Genomic DNA, 17,680 nt, shown 5'->3' on the forward strand with positions numbered 1-17,680 from the left:
ATCCCCATGTGGGACAAGGACTGTGTCCAATCTAATTCACTTGTATTTACCCCAGCGTTTAGAACAATGTTTGGCATATGGTAAGCACCTAACAAATACCATTTAAAAAAAAAAGGTCAACCAAGAGGTGGTGCTTTTCACATATGTGATGCAGTAATGGGCCAACTTGATTCAAGGTGAGATGATCATCCTCATCAAAAGGGCCCAATAAAAAATATGAAAGGTGTTTGATACCCCCCCACCCCTCTTCATCCAGGCCAGCCAAAGGTGCATGGCCCAATCTGTTCTTCCCATAACCAGTGGGAAACAAACAAAAAGTGCCAGATCTGCGATCCTGTCAGAGCTAAAACTGAGCTCCTGCTCACTAGTAAACTTTCAAGATTTCCCTAGCCCACTTACAACTAGAAGCCAGTGATTTCAGCTCCAAATATTCCTCCCACAACACACCGCCACATTCACTGCAAGTGTTAAAAATAAGGCAAGCAACTGCCCGCTCCATCTTTGGAAGAACAGTGGCCTCCATTGTCCCGCTGTGCACACTGGGTGTGAACAATTTCTCCTTGTTGGAGAAAAGAAATAATCAGATGACATGTTTGATGGGGATTTGTTTTATGTCCTTCTCTTCAAGGAACAATGGGTTGATACAGCTGGTTTTGTTTATTCCTAGAATTTCCCCACTCTTCTTTTGAAAGCTACGTCCTTCTATGATAGTAGTTTTTCCATTCCCGCTCCCTGCCCCCTCAAACCCCCAACCGAATTCCTTGCTGCTGTTGTTTGCTTGGGTCGTTTAAAGGTTATTTTCCTCTTTCTGAGCCTTTAAGTAGGTCCGTCTTTCCCAGAGAAAATCAGTTAAGTTACTAAGCAGTACATTAACATAACCTTCTGGCTAGGCATTTAGTAGAACTAATAACTCTCAAGTACAAATTTGGTGGGCTTCGGCTAAAGCAGCTAAGACCTGAAATAGTAGTAAGAGAAGCAGGGTGGCCTAGTGGATAGAGAGACCTTATTAGTGTGGGGACTAGGTCTTCTGGGGTGCCTTTCCTAAATAATAATAATAATAATTGTGGTATTTGTTAAGCACTTACTATGTGCCAGGCACTGTACTAAGCGCTGGGGTGAATACAAGCAAATTGGGTTGGACACAGACCCTGTGCCGCACGGAGCTCGGTCTGAATCCGTTTTACAAATGAGGTCACTGAGGCACAGAGAAGTGAAGTGACTTGTCCAAGGTCACACAACAGACAAGTGGCAGAGAGGGGATTCGAACCAATGACCTTCTGACTCCAAAGGCCTGTGCTCTATCCACTACGCCGTGCTGCTCCTCTAATATGTCTAGTGTTGACTACTGTTCCGTTTAAACTGTAAGCTCACTGTGGGCAGGGAACATGTCCGCCAACTCTGCTGTATTGTACTCTCCCAAGTGCCTAGTACAATGCTCTATGCATAGAAAGCGCTCAATAAATACCATCAATGAGGATGACGACTGGTCTCCAAGATTCTGCCCATCTTGACAAAGAGGTATGAGCTCCTAAACCTGTTTTCCTCCGTCAAGGACTATAGTGAGTTATTACTCAAAATTCCCATGTCCACCTGCACATTTGGTATAGTAAGACTTCAACTCTATGCCAGGGAAGGGATTCTGTATCCTTATTAAACTGTAATCTTCATCTATTTGCTTTTATTAGACTGGTTTGAATAGACTCAGTTTGCCTGAACAACTGTTATTCAAGATCTTAAGGAACTAACAGTGTGAGTTTTCATAACCTAGAAAATCCTTTCTGTTAAGGTTACAACTTTGGAAAATAGTGAAAGCCACACACCAATCTCTTTAAAAGGCTGGGCATTCTGTATAACAACAAACATCTCTTGGAGTAAGCAGGGGCTGAACTTGCATTAAGCAACACCAGCTTTTAATCCTATCCCGGGACTTGAGTGCATAGCTGCATCTAAATCCTCTCTTTGTCTCCTTTCTCTGAGTGTTTTAGGCACGGGCTTTGTTTCAAGCACCATTTGTGAAACACTAAGAGTCCGTGTGGGCAGCAGAGTGGGTGTCAGCGGCAGGGCTGAGTAGGGGTTGGTTAATACGTTACGGTTGTCACAGCAGTGGTTTCCTCCAATAGGGCAGTGGAGGGAGGATCGGGGTGGTACGTCAAGTGCATAAGTATTAGCACACACATCTGGACACGCTCACCCTGGAAAACAAGGACTGTAGAACTCTCCCAAATGTAAGTATCATTCCATTCTTTTCCATGGATTTCTACTTTCAGGAGCAGGGTGGGAGAAATTACTTTCTGGACTGGAACAGATTCATGAAAGGCATAGCAATTTTTACACTGGGAGGTCATCATCATCAATCGTATTTAGGTCAGACTCAGGAACTTTCTGTGAATCTCCATGAACAAATAGGCTGTTGAGATAGGAGCTCGCTGTGAGCGGGGAATGTGTCTGTTTATTGTTATATCATACTCTCCCCAGTGCTTAGTGCAGTGCTCTGCACACAGTAAGTGCTCAAAAAATACGACTGAATGAATGAATAATCACATTAGGGCTTGGAAGGGTAAAAGGCCTATTGACTTGCTCTTGGATGCTTTATCATTTTTTGATGGGGCGATAAGCCCCTGAAGTGGAGTGGATGAAGACACACCAGATCTAATGGGTGGGACAATAAGGTCTTTCTTGACTGAATTAGGGAGGCAAAACCCATGCAAACATTTCTCTTAAGCCAGCTGACATCAAATCACAAGCTGCTGCTGTTTCTTCTGCCCACAAGAAGTTTTTGTTCACTAGTCTGTAAACTCCTTAGGGCATGGATCTGTACAAACACGCAACAAATACTGTTGATAAAACTGAGGTGATAGTGCACAGCAGGGTCCATCATCACTGGAAGCCTTGACTTTTAAGAACTCACTGGTTGCCCAGAAACAGGATAGATTTGGAAACTAATAACGCTACCGGACCAGCAAAGCAATGTAAGACATTTCGTGTTTTGGTTTTTTAGACCCCATTGAATAGCCTGGCACCAGCAGGGGAATGGGTGGGAGGGGACTATTTTTCAGTTTAAGGGACAGTATTTATTGAGCTCCTGTTGTGTGAGGAGGTACTTCTTGATTACTGGTCTTCCAGTGGTAATGGTTTCCATTCTCAGAGACCAAGTCATGGGCTAAAATGTTAATCTAGTCTCTCCACTGGAATGGCACACCTGATGTAGCTTCCAGTTCCCTCATGGTAATAGAAGGGAACTTAGGATCAGGGTGACAGTCCTTGCTCTCTTCAGTGCTAACGGTGGTATCAGCAGTGGTATTTATTGAGCACCTAGCACCTGCTGATCCTATCATGAGGCATGGACTGTGTGAGGTAGAAAGATAGGACTCCTTCCTTTTATTCTAAGGGGAATCTCAGAGACCCACACATGCACTAATAATAATTGTGGTATTTGTTAAGCATTTGCTATCTTCATGTATTCATGAAGAAGTGTTTTAGCAACTACACTTTCTATGTTTACTTTAAAAAAGCTCAGCAGTTAAGTTTTGAATGTTTTAGTGATAGACCTGATTTATTAAAGAGTGATGAAATGATATCTGGGTGGCAAGTGTTTCTTTGATAATTACTCCTTTTTGGCCATTTCCTACAAATAGCTAAATCTAAATAGATCCTTGCCCTCAGTTACCCACTGGCATTCACAATGTAAAAGCAACATTACTCCAGCAGCTATCCAAAATTTAACAATACCCACATTTAGAAGTGAGGGTTCTCTAATGGAGGAAGAAAATGATACCCAGGGGATAAGCAAAATTGAACATGAATTCTAGTCACCCAAGGAAACTGCAGGTTGTTTTACTGTGAGAACAGAGAGCCTCCAGAAGAAAAATTATGTTTATAACAGCCAAACCTCCCAGATTACTCTGTTGTACTCCCATGCGCTCTGCACATCTTGAGCTCAATAAATACCATTGATCAAGAAAAAGCCTTAGAATTTAAAAAAACTAATTTTTTAGGGGTTTTTGATGCTCAAATTTTCAAATATGTATTCAGGGGTTAGACATTGAAGATTTTATTCAACTCCTGAATACATAATTGAATAAAATCCACCCCCTCAATCCTTGATCAATAATCCCTAGCACTGGGGTAGATACAAGTTAATTGACTTTGGTACTAAAATTTGGATGACTGCATCCTCCGGGGGTCTGTTTATTATTAGAAATGGTACTCTAGGACCCATAGTGGGTTGTGTGTGTAGTTTATTAAGAAAAATTCCTGTCCTTTAGGAGTTTCCTTTCTGGATAGCAATAATTATTTGGTCCCTGAGAGGGAAACATTGTGGGAGGGGACAATGCTAGTGAAGGCATAACCTGACCTATACTCTCTCTGCCCGTCTGTGTCTAGCTGCAGAGGAAAGGAAATCGCTAGTCTGCCACCCATTCTCCATCAGTGCTGTCACCGTAGTCCACAGCATCTACTGACCTCCCTCCTTGTGTGGACATCATGATCAAATCCTTAAAGCAGACGTTCCTGTCCCAAGACCTGGAGTCACCCAAGTGGAGTCCAGTGGAGACTGTGGTAAATTCCATCAGGGAAAGAAGGTTGGGATTGTGGGACGATGAGGGGCACACGGGGATAATGATAATAATGGCATTTATTAAGCGCTTACTATTTGCAAAGCACTGTTCTAAGTGCTGGGGAGGTTACAAGGTGATCAGGTTGTCCCACCGGGGTGGGTGTCACAGTCTGGCTGTTTTGCTGCAAAGGATGAAAATGCTCCCTTTTACTCCCAGCACAAGGTGCAGGGCTTCTCTCCAACCTTTGGTTGGAAAGCCATGATCAGAGCCTCCCCTCCACCCAGCTGAGAGGCTATCAATGCCAAAGGGCATATCCCTGGCCCAGGAATCACAGATAATGGCTGAAAAATCTCTGGCCTCTGCTATCTTCCCAGGAGGAGGAACCAAACATGCCCCGGCTTTCCCTGGGGATTGAACACAGGGGTTATGGACCACGTGAGACTTTTTCTGATCTGAAAAGCCCAAGGAGACTTGGATGGCATCATAACTCCCTCCTTCCCCCTCTGGAGTTCCATAAGCTTTGATAGTCCCAGGAGTTTCTGGACCAAGACAGACTTCCAGTGGCCCAAAACAGTGACCCACACCCCAGGTGGGAACCTGCAACCAAGTTTCTCAAGGGAACTCCCTTGGGAGTCGAGTCACCCACACGAGCCTCTCCCGTGTGGTCCTCATTAGCCCCGGGAAGCAATTCCAATGGCTAGATGCTGACCTGAAGGGAGGCTGGGTACTGGGGTTGTGTGTTCCAGGTGCCCGGTTGTGACCTGCGGATGTATGAGGCCAGCACATGGGTCAGCACCGTGATTAAAGGAGGGAGCCAGAAGGAGGCAATGCGGCAGGGCTTCCAGAAACTCTTCCGCTACATCCAAGGGAAGAATGAAAAAGGTAAACGCAAGCACCTTGAGCTCTGGGAGGCTTTAGAGCAGTTCAAATAACCTTTCCAGCTCCTCCGAGTGGAGCCCATCATGAGCAGAAAACTATTTCATCTTCTCCCCACACAACTCTACTGCCCAGGACACTCCTGCCAGTGAAGGGCAGACTATGTATCTTGATGCCAAACGTTATTGTAAGGAAGCATCTTTTAAAGTGCTGCAGTGTCAGGCTCTACAGGCCCCTGAGGGCATGGTCTGGGCAGAGTTGATAGTGGACACTATCCAGGTTCGACTTTCATTTTGTAGTGCAGCCGGTGTATTCTGGCTCCTGCTTGTGGCCCTTGCAACAAGGGTTTATTATGGAAGGAGCTGGCCTCGTGTGTTAGCATGGTGAAAACAAAGAGTGGCCATTAATTCTTCCCTAAACATAATTGGTGAGTCCGCTGTTGGCAACTACAAGTTGGCAACATATAGACGGTCCCTACCCAAGCGCTTAGTACAGTGCTCTGCACAGTAAGCGCTCAATAAATTTGAATGAATGAATGGTGGACTGAATCAGGGACAGGTTGGCAGGTGAAAGCTGAGCAAAAACTGGCTTTCATTTTGCTCACATAGGACTAGCTCTAGAGAATCCAGTGTTACTAGGAAAATATAAATGGGTTGAACTTTGGAGGCTCTATGGTTGAGTGGTACTTCCAACTTTTGATTTGGTGGGTATAACAAGTCTGCAAAATCCTCTAACTGGATATAGCCATTTTCAGGCAATAACATTTGAGCACCAGGGCAATGTACTAAGCACTTAGGAGAATACAATAGTTATAATCCTGACTCCACCCCTTGTCTGCTGTGTGACCTTGAGCAAGATCTCTTTGGGTCTGTTATGTCATCTATAAAATGGGGGATTAAAGCTGTGAGTCCCATGTGGAAAATGGACTGTGTTGAACCTATTTTCTTCTATCTACTCCAGCCTATATAGTACTATCAGGCACACAGCACTTAAGTACACTAAAAAAAAAAGCATACATGATCCTATCTCAAAGAGCTTTAATCCACTCTCTGCAGGAAACTATGTGGTATTTTAATCTTATTCCAGAGGCCAAGATCGAGATGACTGCACCAGTGACGTGTCTGGTTCAACCTGGCAATGCCGAGTACAAGATCTCCTTCTTCTTGCCATTTAAGCATCAAAACTTACCCTTAGAGCCAATTGATCCGGATGTGTTTCTTGAGCAGAGAAAAGGAGCAGCCATCTTTGTCAGGTAGCTCCTAGATCATTTTGAGGAGCGACCTGTTTGGTAGGAAAAAGCAGTTGTGCTTGGCCACGGCAGGTGAGATCCTTTATCAGCAGATAGCTGGTGGGATTTGGGGTTTGGTCACTATACTGGTCTCTGGTGCAGTTCAAATAGGTTTACTGAACAAGTTTTTTTATCCTGTGAGCCCAATGTAAGACAGGGACTCTGCCTATTCAATCTCTTCTTGACCCTACCCTCTGAAACTGCATTCTCCAGGGTCACCTCAATCCTCATTACCAATCTAGTAGTTTCTATATTAAATCCTTCACAACTTTCATCTTGAAAGCTTCCTATTCCTCCTGCTTCTTCCTCTCTAGCCACTCCTGACTCCATTTCAGCCTCCATAAATCTAACCACAATCACACTTGTGATTCATTACCCTTTTCAACCATTTGTTCCTACTGCTTTAATGGGGTATAGTCTACCTACAACACTATTCTCCCAAGCACTTACAAGCTGTCAATACCACTGGTAGATATGGATGACACCCCCAAAACAACCCTTTGGTCCCAACCACTCACTAGCTCTGCAACAGCATTATTTTTAAATCCTTACCTCATCCTCTGGGCCTTTCTCGCTAACTCCAATATCCAAGCTAGGCTACTATTCCAGTTTTTGCTCTTCCCTTGGCAGCCTGTACCTGAAACTTCAGAATTGTTACTTAACCTCTCTCCCTCAAGCCACCAGGATTTAAGCACTCATCTCCCTACTCTGCATCTTGGTATTTGACCTGCTCACATCATTAATTTCCAAGCTAACCTTCCTTGGACACCCTCAGCCCACCTTCCCCTCTGCCTGGAACTCCCTTGTTCAGCCAAACGGCTTTCTATCCTCCTGAAAAAACCTACCTCATCTTGACTACAACTGCTTCCTCAGGTGAGGTAAATTTGAAGATGACCATCATGCATGTACGTTCCCTTTGTTCCAGGTCATTTGGAGGATTTGCCTCTATGGAGAAATTCAGCAAAGAAGCTCAAGCTCTAGCAGAAACCTTGCAGAGGGAAGGCCAGTCATTCCATCCCGATTTCTACTATACTGCTAGCTACAACAGCCCTTTCACACTTTTCAACAGGCACAACGAAGTGTGGTATTTCAAGAAGGAAGAGGGAGAAGGGTTATGGGTAAGGGCTTAATCCTGATTGGGATTGTTTGTAGCTATGAACATTTTAGTGCCTAGAGGCCACCACGTGGAAGAGGCAAGCCCAATGAATCCCAAAGAGTTGATGTATAAAGATTTGTCTAGTAACCAATTTCAAAACTGTACCAGGAATGTTGGGGGGAGGAGGTGCGGCAGTGGTGGGGGAGAAATGGGACAGACACCAGGTTTTGGTTTTAAGCCGCGGTCCAAAGCCATGTATTTATGTTTCTTTAGCAGAGGAGAAACGCAGGTGTGTGGGGCACAGTAGTTATCAATAGGGAACTAGGGGAGCAAGGACTGAGTTAACTCCCCTATTGGAGTTTCAGATGGCAAAGGATTCCTTGTTGAAAAAAATTGGGCAACTACTGTAGTCAAGAAACCTGGGCTCCAGTCTCTTCCTTGAACTACCCTGGGACGTTTGGATGTGGACTTCTCAATGCTTAGCCTGCAGTGGCTTTAAGCAGGTACTCCCTTCAAATTCATGGATGAGTTTTGAAAGCTGTTCTGCCTGAACCCAGCAAACCTTGTTATTGCTCCTTCCTGAGGGGAGGAATGTGGAAGTTGTTGCATTCGATGACCAGAGTGATTGAAGGTGAAGCTAGGGTGTGGTTCATGAATGAAACCTAGCAGACTGATATGACCTTAATAAGAAACCACGTGAGCTGAAAATGTTGTACAATGTAATGGCTCAGTAACTGAATAGATGTGCTGAAGTTTCGTTTAAGGCACTAACATCCCCTTAACCAATTTTTTCCTCTAAGGCATTAAATTGAGATTCAACAATTGAAGTCTTTGAATCATTCTTTATTGCAGTTTGAAAGTGTACAGTGAACGTGGGATACTGTTTCAGGGAAAGGTCCAGATTGACCTGGAAAAAGCAAATAGGTTGGGTTAGGGACCCAAGTTTAGCACTTCCTTCCATCATCCCCACCCTAGGCTGCATCAGACCTTAAGTTCTCATCAAATATCAGTGAGAGAGTTCAATTAAGGATGCGGTCATCATTTGTGGGGATTGTACCCTTGCAGTACCCTTATTCTTCACTCCTTTATTCTTACCTTTAGCTGTCTCCATGATTCCAAACTGCATAACACCTAGGAGAAGGACAACTGCATTAATAAAAGCCCGAAGAATAAGATTTTAGTCTTTACCTTTTGTACAGTAACCTCAGAATAAAAATGGAACGGTTTATAGGTGAAATCAGTCTGTTTCATTTGGCAGAATGTTTACATCATTGGTCATAAGTTACAACAAACAGAAGGTGGAATTGGACATCTTACCTGATTGTGAATGTCCAAGAAACATTCAAAAGTCACATCACATCCCCTGGAAAACAAAGAGTGGGGGCATTGTTTTAGAAGTCTAAATTGGGCATAGGCAGTTAAACAATTCCCCAGCTCAGAAAAGCCCATTTCACCCCCCATACTTCCAGCTAAACTAGGCAATTTTACACAGCAAAGAATCCTCAGCATAAATATGGAATGGTTTCATTGGGTGAGATCAGTGTGCATTTCATTTGAAATGCATGAGAAGCAGCATGACTCAGTGGAAAGACTCAGTGGAAAGAGCCTGGGCTTTGGAGTCAGGTCAGGAGTTCAAACTGTCAGCTGTGTGACCTTGAGCAAGTCACCACTTCTCTGGGCCTCAGTTACCTCACCTGTAAAATGGGGATTAAGACTGTAAGCCCCACATGGCACAACCTGATCACTTGGAGCCTCCCCAGCACTTAGAACAGTGCTTTGCACATAGTAAGCGCTTAAATGCCATCATTAACATTATTTGGCAGAATCATATCACCAGCTACCTCCCTAATGATGGTCCTTTTAAAGTATAACATACTTTATACAGATGCTTAAAAAGTCCTAAAAGTCTTCATCCTGAAAACCATTACAACATGAAGGTACCATCTTGGAAAGTCAGTTATTCAAAAGCAAGTTATTCCTCCCACTAGGTACCCCACTGTAACTTTCTAATTTCCTTACTCCCATTATACCCCAGCTCCGGTAACTAAATCACCACCCTGCATTCCCTGGACTTCAAATTTTCCCCACTAGACTGGAATAGGTGCTGAGGACAATGTCTTGCTCTAAAGCTCTTAAGTAAACCCTGATTTTCAGTTCAGATAGCCAGATACATCAGATAGGAGCGAAAGACAAAATGAGTGTTCATCACTTTTCATCTGCTGAACTATGTTATCATCATTGTATCGGCTTGAACATCTGAGTCTGCCAAAACGTCTTCATGGAAAAACTACCTTGGCACGCTGGGTGCTTAGGAGCTCTTGCTTCAGTGGGTCACATAGGCCTCTTCACCTGGAGAAAGATACTGAATTTTAGTTGTGGCTGCACAGATCAACTGGTCTTAAATGTCCATTTTTGTACTGTTTCAGTATAAAAATTGGCTTCATTCTCTTCAGAGAGATTCCCATTGATTTCAACATATCATCATGAACAGTACAGTTACAACAGTGAGTCACATATGGACCTAAATGCCACAACCCATTAAGGCAACATCTAGCGTGAGCTCAATGTTTTATGCTAATCGGTTTGGACAGTCCAAATCTCACATGGGGGAGGCTCAGCCTTAGTTTCCATTTTAGAGACTTGGCACATGGCAGGTAAGTGGCAGTCACTATTAGAATCCAGGTCCTTCTAAATCCCAAGCACATGCTGCTTATCAATCCCATCATGCTGATGGAACATAGGCCAAACTTACTTTTAAAGCTGCTCGCTGGAATTTCCATGCTTCTGCCTGAAAAATTAAAGGACATGTGTTTTAGGGAGCAAATTGTTGGTCTAACTTCAGAAAAGAAATACCCAGAACCATCAACCACTGCACTTAACAAAGCCTCAGTGTTTCAAGTATTCAGAAATCCCTTCTGTCCACTACTCTTATCATTTCAGTCATCATTGGCTTTGCAAATGTAGAACTGCTAGGCAGTCATCCTCCCAACCCACTTTTTGATCAAATTCCAAAAACAATCAGTTAACTCAAACTGAAATGTTTTTCTATGTACATTCTAGAACCTCATTGGCTTAGAGAATTAAATATTTCACCAAGTGGGCACTGAAAGTTAAGCCCTACACCAATAACTGTTCCTAAATTTGGAACATGGCTTACAATGTGATGGACCCTGTGTTCTTTGAAGTTGGTTCGATACTCACCTCAGGCCACTGAGACTCATAATGGGCGCATGCTGTTCTGATATTCAGTTAGTGTCCAAGTTCCCCTAGAAGACAGTGTTATTTGCATTAGAATTTGCAATTCTAGTAAAGGACTGTGTCATCTCTTTTCCCACCCCTCCTGGAGGTGGCACAGGGTCTTTCAGTGACACGCTTGTCTACACAGAGATTTTCAGGTCAGACATTTGAAGACATCATTGTAAACCCTGTCTCAAAATTACTTCCCTTAAATTGAAGATTCTGTACTTCCTAAAATAATCTGCTGCACATTAAACTATAAGGGAACAGGTCTACCAACAGCGGAGAATACATTCTCATTGCAACATCTCCTCCCCATTTATGGAAGTAAAATGATAGAAACCTATCCTTGATTCATACTTACCACTACTAGATGTATCCAAGTGCCAGTTCTTTCCTAGGAAGAGAGAAAACAAAAGTCTTGAAAGAGCCATAAATGGCTTTCCAAGCCCCAGAAAAGCAATGCCTGAGGTCAGGTAGAGCTAATAAGACCATCATGACAATCAGTCTTTGCAATATCATCATACAGGCTACTTTAGGGCTTTGGAGACCTAGTCACTTTTGAGACCTGTCTCAAAGTGAAGGTAAGGGCTAACCCAAGTAGGCACCCCATTTTCCAACTAACCTTTGATGAAGTCCATTTCCCAAACGACAGCAGAAATGCCCCAAGTGAGGTTACAACAATGCAGCAGTCTCTTCAACAGTGCTTTCCACCCCTGTAGAGTAATGTGTTGTTACCCTTTGATAGATCGCAATAGCAGCGTAAAATGTGATATGGTTTACAATGGCCAACACATCAGATAGAAGTGAAAGACATTTTGACTGCTCATCAGCTGTCTGCTGAACTTTGGTATCACAGAAACCCCAAGTCTTTAGCCTTACTCACTTCAACCTTCCCAAACTCAACTACTTCCCCTAAACACTACTGCTTGTGTCAACCATGCATTAAGCCATGTACCCCAAACACTCAACCCAGCCCCACAATACTCAAATACACTCGTATTCTTTCTCCCCTACCCCTAATGTATTATAATATCCATATCCTCATTAGACTGCAAGTTCCTGTGTCTAGCAACTTAACAACGCTCTGCACAGTAAGCAAATACTATGGATTTAAGCATTAGGCCATTTCAAACCAGTACTCATTTTTAAGCTAGTGATAATTTAAGAAGCTTTATTAGCCTTACCTTTTTTATTTAGGTGGTGTCACCCCACTCCCTAGAATAAAGGAAATAAAGGTCAGCACTTCTTAACAAGCCACCAAGAGAATGATTTGGGGGATTGCCAGATACATCAGATTATGTGGTACATTTCGTCACTGTTCCATCTGCTGAACTATGCAAGCATCACTGTATCGGCTTTCATTGGCCCACTCCAACACTACCAAGAACTAGTACCCCCACCATTATGTCCCTTATTCACTCACTTGATCGTATTTATTGAGCGCTTACCGTGTGCAGAGCAATGAACTAAGCGCTTGGGAAGTACAAATCAGCAACACAGAGATGGTCCCTACCCAAGAACAGGCTCACCCCTTAGCATCTTGGCATGTGCTTACAACTTTACATTTAAACTGACCGCTCACCTGATATTTGGCCACAATGACAAAGAGGCACTTCTTTGAAGTGGTCTAGGGAAGAAATAAAGCATTAAGCACACTGTCATCAAACACCCACCCGCAATGACCAAGTTTCAAGTGCCTCAGTATTGAAATTGTGGTAATAGCTCTCGTCATTCTCATGGTCAAGAGTAGCAAATAAATAGTCATCATTGTGGCACTCGTGTCCAAGTGGCTTTTCACACACAGTGAAAGGTCAACCCAATTAAAGCCTCTGTAGAGACACTTCATCCCATTCTGTATTAAAGAAGAAAAGTTACCTTGCTAAGGATGATGTCCCTTCCATTTCTCTGGACATAAGATCTAGAAGACAAGGAGTAAGCTCAAGATCTCAACGTACCACCCAGGAACAACCCGACTTCTTCAAGCCCCAAAGCCTCAGTAGACAATTATCAGAAATCACTTCTGTCCACTACTCTTATGCTTAAAACCATCATAGGCTTGTCTGCATCGTGTTAACTGGTGTATGGGAAAATTCAGATTTCCCTTCACGACTGGGTCAATCCAGCCAAAACACCCCCAGTTAGCTAATCAGACTCACTATGGCATTCGAGGATTGTCATCAATAGCACGTACCTGATTAAGATACCGCTGGAAGTTGCTACTTCATCCCAACTCGTACCTGAGGCCAAAAAAAAAAGTTGGATTATGTTTGTACCAACGCTACCTTTTGGAAAACACGTGATAAACTGGGCCATTTGGACTCATCCATCTTGAAGTGCCAAAGAGCACCAAATGCTCCTCGAATTTCAATCCTACCCCTCTAGTGCTGCTGACTCAATAAAAGCCCCCAGGATTAGCCCCTCACATTGGCCAAAACCAGCTGCCGCATAAATCAATCAATCATATTTGAGCGCTTACTGTGTGCAGAGCACTGTACTAAGCGCTTGGGAAGTACAAGTTGGAAACATATAGAAACAGTCCCTACCCAACAGTGGGCTCACAATCTAGAATGTATGTTCATTGTGGGCAGGGCGTCCATAATGTTACACTGTACTCTCCCAAAGCTCTTACTACGGTGCTCTGTACACAGTAAGCCCTCAGTAAACCCGATTTACTGACTTATTTGACCCCCCCTACCAATTGGGTGAAGGCCTCAGTGGATCTTAAGCCCATCGCCTTCCCACTATGCGCTGATGGACTCACGCCCTACACTTGGTAGCCCACAACTCCCCAGGCTACCTGCCCCCAAAGCCCCATAAGCGCTGCATCCAAGCCCCAACTCAGCTGTGTTGGCATTCATCAGCTTACTCAGATGTCCCTACCAACACTGTTTTCATCACAGGTAGGGGCAGGACTTGCACGCTAATTAAAAGAGCATAGATTTGGGAGTCAGAGGTCGTGGGTTCTAATCCCGGCTCCGCCATTCATCAGCTGGGTGCCTTGGGGCAGGTCACTCAGTTACCTCATCTGTAAAATGGGGACTAAGGCGAGCCCCACGTGGGACAATATGATCACCCCGCATCCTCCCCAGCGCTTAGAACAGTGCTTTGCATACAGTAAGTGCTTAACAAATGCCATCATTATCGTTATTATGAAGTCACTAAACTTCTGTGCCTCAGTTCTCTCATCTGTAAACCGGGGATGAAGACTGAGACCCAGGTGGGACAAGCTGATCTCGTACCTAGCCCAGCGCTTAGAACAGTGCTCGGTACAAAGTAAGCGCTTAACAGATGCCATCATTATCATTATTAAGTCACTAAACTTCTCTGCCTCAGTTCTCTCATCTGTAAAATGGAGGTGAAATCTGGGAGTCCCACGTGGGACAACCTGATCACCTCGTATCCTCCCTAGCGCTTAGAACAGTGCTTTGCACATAGTAAGCGCTTAACAGATACCATCACTATCGTTATTATGAAGTCACTAAACTTGTCTCAGTTCTCTCATCTGTAAAATGGAGGTGAAGACTGTGAGCCCCACGTGGGACAAGCTGATGATCTTGCACCTAGCCCAGCGCTTAGTACAAAGTAAGCGCTTAACAGATGCCATCATTATCGTTACTATGAAGTCACTAACTGCGCCTCAGTTCTCGCATCTGTAAAATGGGGATGAAGACTGTGAGCCCCACGTGGGACAAGCTGATGATCTCGCATCTAGCCCAGCGCTTAGAACAGTGCTTGGTACACAGTAAGCGCTTAGCAAACACGATAATCACCATCCCAGGCCGCCCTCTTAGCAATCGATCGCGCCCCGGGCCCTGCAGGATGGAGTGTCAGAGGCCCTTGGCCTCGCCCCATCCGCGGGCTCCCCTTCCTCCCCTAACGTCTATCACAGCATCTGATCCCTTCTAGACTGTGAGCCCACTGCTGGGTAGGGACCGTCTCTACATGCTGCCATCCTGTACTTCCCAAGCGCTTAGTGCAGTGCTCTGCACACAGTAAGCGCTCAATAAATACGGTGGAATGACTCCCAATTGCGATGCGCAACTGGCGAGAAGCAGCGTGGCTCGGTGGAAAAAGCCCGAGATTTGGCGTCAGAGGTCGTGGGTTCAAATCCCGGGCCCGCCACTTGTCAGCTGTGGGGCTTTGGGCAAGCCACTTCACATCTCCGGGCCTCAGTTCCCTCAACTGAAAAATGGGGATGAAAACTGTGAGCCCCACAAAGGACCTGGTTACGTTGTAACCTCCCCGGCGCTTAGAACAGTGCTTTGCACACAGTAAGCCCTTAATAAATGCCATTATGCGTATATGGCATATGTCGAAAAGAATTAGTCCCACCCACCTTCTGAGGAGGCGCCTCACCTAGCAGGAGCGCAGGGCGCGCGGTGGGGTCCGAAAGAACGAAGGGACCTGATTACCTTGTAACCTCCCCGGCGCTTAGAACAGTGCTTTGCACGTAGTAAGCGCTTAATAAATGCCATTATTACTATTATTATGCGCAGATGTCGAAGAGAATGAGTTTCTCCCCCCACCCCCACTTCTGAGGCGACTCACCGAAAAAAACGAAGGGACCTGATTACCTTGTAACCTCCCCGGCGCATAGATGCTTTGCACGTAGTAAGCGCTTAATAAATGCCATTATTACCAGTATTATGCGCAGATGTCGAAAAGAATTAGTACCCCCCCCCCCCACCTTCTGAGGTGCCACCTCACCTAACAGGAGCGCAGGCCGCATGATGGGGTCCGAAAGAACGAAGGGACCTGATATTACCTTGTAACCTCCCCGGCGCTTAGAACAGTGCTTTGCACGTAGTAAGCGCTTAATAAATGCCATTATTACTATTATTATGCGCAGATGTCGAAGAGAATGAGTTTCTCCCCCCACCCCCACTTCTGAGGCGACTCACCGAAAAAAACGAAGGGACCTGATTACCTTGTAACCTCCCCGGCGCATAGATGCTTTGCACGTAGTAAGCGCTTAATAAATGCCATTATTACCAGTATTATGCGCAGATGTCGAAAAGAATTAGTCCCCCCCCCCCCCCACCTTCTGAGGTGCCACCTCACCTAACAGGAGCGCAGGCCGCATGATGGGGTCCGAAAGAACGAAGGGACCTGATTACCTTGTAACCTCCCCGGCGCTTAGAACAGTGCTTTGCACATAGTAAGCGCTTAATAAATGCCACTATTATTATTATGTGCAGAAGGCGAAGGGAATGAGTCCGCCCCCCCCACCTTCTGAGGAGACTCACCTAACAGGAATGCAGGGCACGCGGTGGGGTTCGAAAGAACGAAGGGACCAGATTACCTTGTAACCTCCCCGACGCTTAGAACAGTGCTTTGCACATAGTAAGCGCTTAATGAATGCCGCCATTACTATTATTATGCGCAGATGTCGAAAAGAATGAGTTTTTCCCCCCTCACCTAACAGGAGCGCAGGGCGCGCGGTGGGGTCCCAAAAAACGAAGGGACCTGATTACCTTGTAACCACCCCGGCGCTTAGTACAGTGCTTTGCACATTGTAAGCGCTTAATAAATGCCACTATCATTATTATCATAATGCGCAGAAGGCGAAGGGAATGAGCCCCCCCACCTTCTGAGGAGGCGCCTCTCCTGACAGGAGAGCAGGCCGCGCGGTGGGGTCCGAAAGAACGAAGGGACCTGATTACCTTGTAGCCTCTCCGGCGTTTAGAACAGTGCTTTGCACATAGTAAGCGCCTAATAAATACCATTATCACGCGCAGATGTCGAAAAGAATGAGTTCCCCCCCACCTTCTGAGGTGCCGCCTCACCGAACAGGAGCGCAGGCCGCATGGTGGGGTCCGAAAGAACCTGATTACCTTGCAGCCTCCCCGGCGCTTAGAACAGTGCTTTGCACGTAGTAAGCGCTTCATAAATCCCATCATTCTATCAATCAATCAATCGTATTTATTGAGCGCTTACTATGTGCAGAGCACTGTACTAAGCGCTTGGGAAGTACAAATTGGCAACACATAGAGACAGTCCCTACCCAACAGTGGGCTCACAGTCTAAAAGGGGGAGACAGAGAACAGAACCAAACATACCAACAAAATAAAATAAATAGGATAGAGATGTACAAGTAAAATAAATAAGTAAATAGAGTAATAAATATGTACAACCATATATACAGGTGCTGTGGGGAAGGGAAGGAGGTAAGATGGGGGGATGGAGAGGGGGACGAGGGGGAGAGGAGGGAAGGGGCTCAGTCTGGGAAGGCCTCCTGGAGGAGGGGAGCTCTCAGCAGGGCCTTGAAGGGAGGAAGAGAGCGAGCTTGGCGGAGGGAGGGCATTCCAGGCCCGGGGGAGGACGTGGGCCTGTGAGCCCACTGTTGGAAGGGGACTGCCTCGATATGGTGCCACCTTGTATTTCCCAAGCGCTTAGCACAGTGCTCTGCACACACTAAGCGCTCAATAAATACGATTGATTGATTATTAGGCGCAGAAGGCGAAGGGAATGAGCCAGCCGCCCCCCACCTTCTGAGGAGACTCACCGAGGAAGAGCGCCGGGCGCGCGGTGGGGCCCGAAAGAACGAAATGGCGCGCCGCCGTCCCCTTTTATAGCCTGCCGTGACGTCACCGCGCAGCCGCACTGAGGCGGCGCCGGGCGCGC

General features: G+C 45.4%; 1 protein-coding gene, 1 long non-coding RNA gene and 9 other non-coding genes across 13 annotated transcripts; 1 reads left to right on the forward strand and 10 right to left on the reverse strand.

Annotated features, from left to right (window-relative positions):
- The first annotated feature begins 2,108 nt into the window (after window positions 1–2,108).
- Window positions 2,109–8,640, forward strand: LOC119938437 (heme-binding protein 2-like). 2 transcript variants are annotated; one of them, XM_038758266.1, is made up of 6 exons: window positions 2,109–2,225; window positions 4,384–4,557; window positions 5,303–5,438; window positions 6,519–6,684; window positions 7,646–7,838; window positions 8,176–8,640. In XM_038758266.1, exons 2-6 carry the CDS (start codon window positions 4,483–4,485, stop codon window positions 8,224–8,226), a joined length of 621 nt encoding a protein of 206 aa, XP_038614194.1. In that variant the 5' UTR covers window positions 2,109–2,225; window positions 4,384–4,482; the 3' UTR covers window positions 8,227–8,640. The 2 variants fall into 2 exon arrangements, with proteins under 2 accessions (XP_038614194.1, XP_038614195.1); XM_038758267.1 differs by having other exon boundaries at window positions 2,110–2,225; window positions 8,182–8,640.
- A 4-nt stretch (window positions 8,641–8,644) lies between these two features.
- Window positions 8,645–17,601, reverse strand: LOC119938438. 2 transcript variants are annotated; one of them, XR_005454433.1, is made up of 12 exons: window positions 17,562–17,601; window positions 13,248–13,293; window positions 12,932–12,974; window positions 12,639–12,683; window positions 12,241–12,271; window positions 11,679–11,769; window positions 11,018–11,082; window positions 10,569–10,604; window positions 10,108–10,165; window positions 9,134–9,179; window positions 8,912–8,947; window positions 8,645–8,723 (listed from the first exon to the last, which is right to left on the reverse strand). It is a non-coding gene; the product is annotated as an uncharacterized LOC119938438 (long non-coding RNA). The 2 variants fall into 2 exon arrangements; XR_005454432.1 differs by lacking the exon at window positions 17,562–17,601 and having other exon boundaries at window positions 13,248–13,353.
- On the reverse strand, window positions 9,017–9,093 carry LOC119938925. The gene has a single exon (XR_005454611.1). It is a non-coding gene; the product is annotated as a small nucleolar RNA SNORD47 (small nucleolar RNA).
- LOC119938928 lies at window positions 9,981–10,063 on the reverse strand. Its single transcript, XR_005454614.1, has one exon. It is a non-coding gene; the product is annotated as a small nucleolar RNA snR60/Z15/Z230/Z193/J17 (small nucleolar RNA).
- On the reverse strand, window positions 10,232–10,309 carry LOC119938918. Its single transcript, XR_005454605.1, has one exon. It is a non-coding gene; the product is annotated as a small nucleolar RNA SNORD79 (small nucleolar RNA).
- On the reverse strand, window positions 10,699–10,768 carry LOC119938907. Its single transcript, XR_005454599.1, has one exon. It is a non-coding gene; the product is annotated as a small nucleolar RNA SNORD75 (small nucleolar RNA).
- LOC119938904 lies at window positions 11,174–11,238 on the reverse strand. Its single transcript, XR_005454596.1, has one exon. It is a non-coding gene; the product is annotated as a small nucleolar RNA SNORD78 (small nucleolar RNA).
- On the reverse strand, window positions 11,524–11,583 carry LOC119938927. Its single transcript, XR_005454613.1, has one exon. It is a non-coding gene; the product is annotated as a small nucleolar RNA SNORD44 (small nucleolar RNA).
- On the reverse strand, window positions 12,340–12,408 carry LOC119938903. Its single transcript, XR_005454595.1, has one exon. It is a non-coding gene; the product is annotated as a small nucleolar RNA SNORD77 (small nucleolar RNA).
- Window positions 13,046–13,113, reverse strand: LOC119938906. The gene has a single exon (XR_005454598.1). It is a non-coding gene; the product is annotated as a small nucleolar RNA SNORD75 (small nucleolar RNA).
- LOC119938926 lies at window positions 13,886–13,965 on the reverse strand. Its single transcript, XR_005454612.1, has one exon. It is a non-coding gene; the product is annotated as a small nucleolar RNA SNORD74 (small nucleolar RNA).
- Window positions 17,602–17,680: the final 79 nt, after the last annotated feature.

This window comes from Tachyglossus aculeatus, chromosome 16, assembly GCF_015852505.1.
Source record: "Tachyglossus aculeatus isolate mTacAcu1 chromosome 16, mTacAcu1.pri, whole genome shotgun sequence".
Lineage (NCBI taxonomy): Eukaryota > Metazoa > Chordata > Mammalia > Monotremata > Tachyglossidae > Tachyglossus > Tachyglossus aculeatus.

Bases quoted from the DNA above. Each gene is read 5' to 3' on its own strand.
- LOC119938437 (XM_038758266.1), top strand. From the start codon at position 4,483: ATGATCAAATCCTTAAAGCAGACGTTCCTGTCCCAAGACCTGGAGTCA. The intron at 6,685-7,645 runs GTAGCTCCTAGA...CCTTTGTTCCAG, and splicing joins GGAGCAGCCATCTTTGTCAG to GTCATTTGGAGGATTTGCCT. The intron at 7,839-8,175 runs GTAAGGGCTTAA...CCCCTATTGGAG, and splicing joins AAGAGGGAGAAGGGTTATGG to TTTCAGATGGCAAAGGATTC.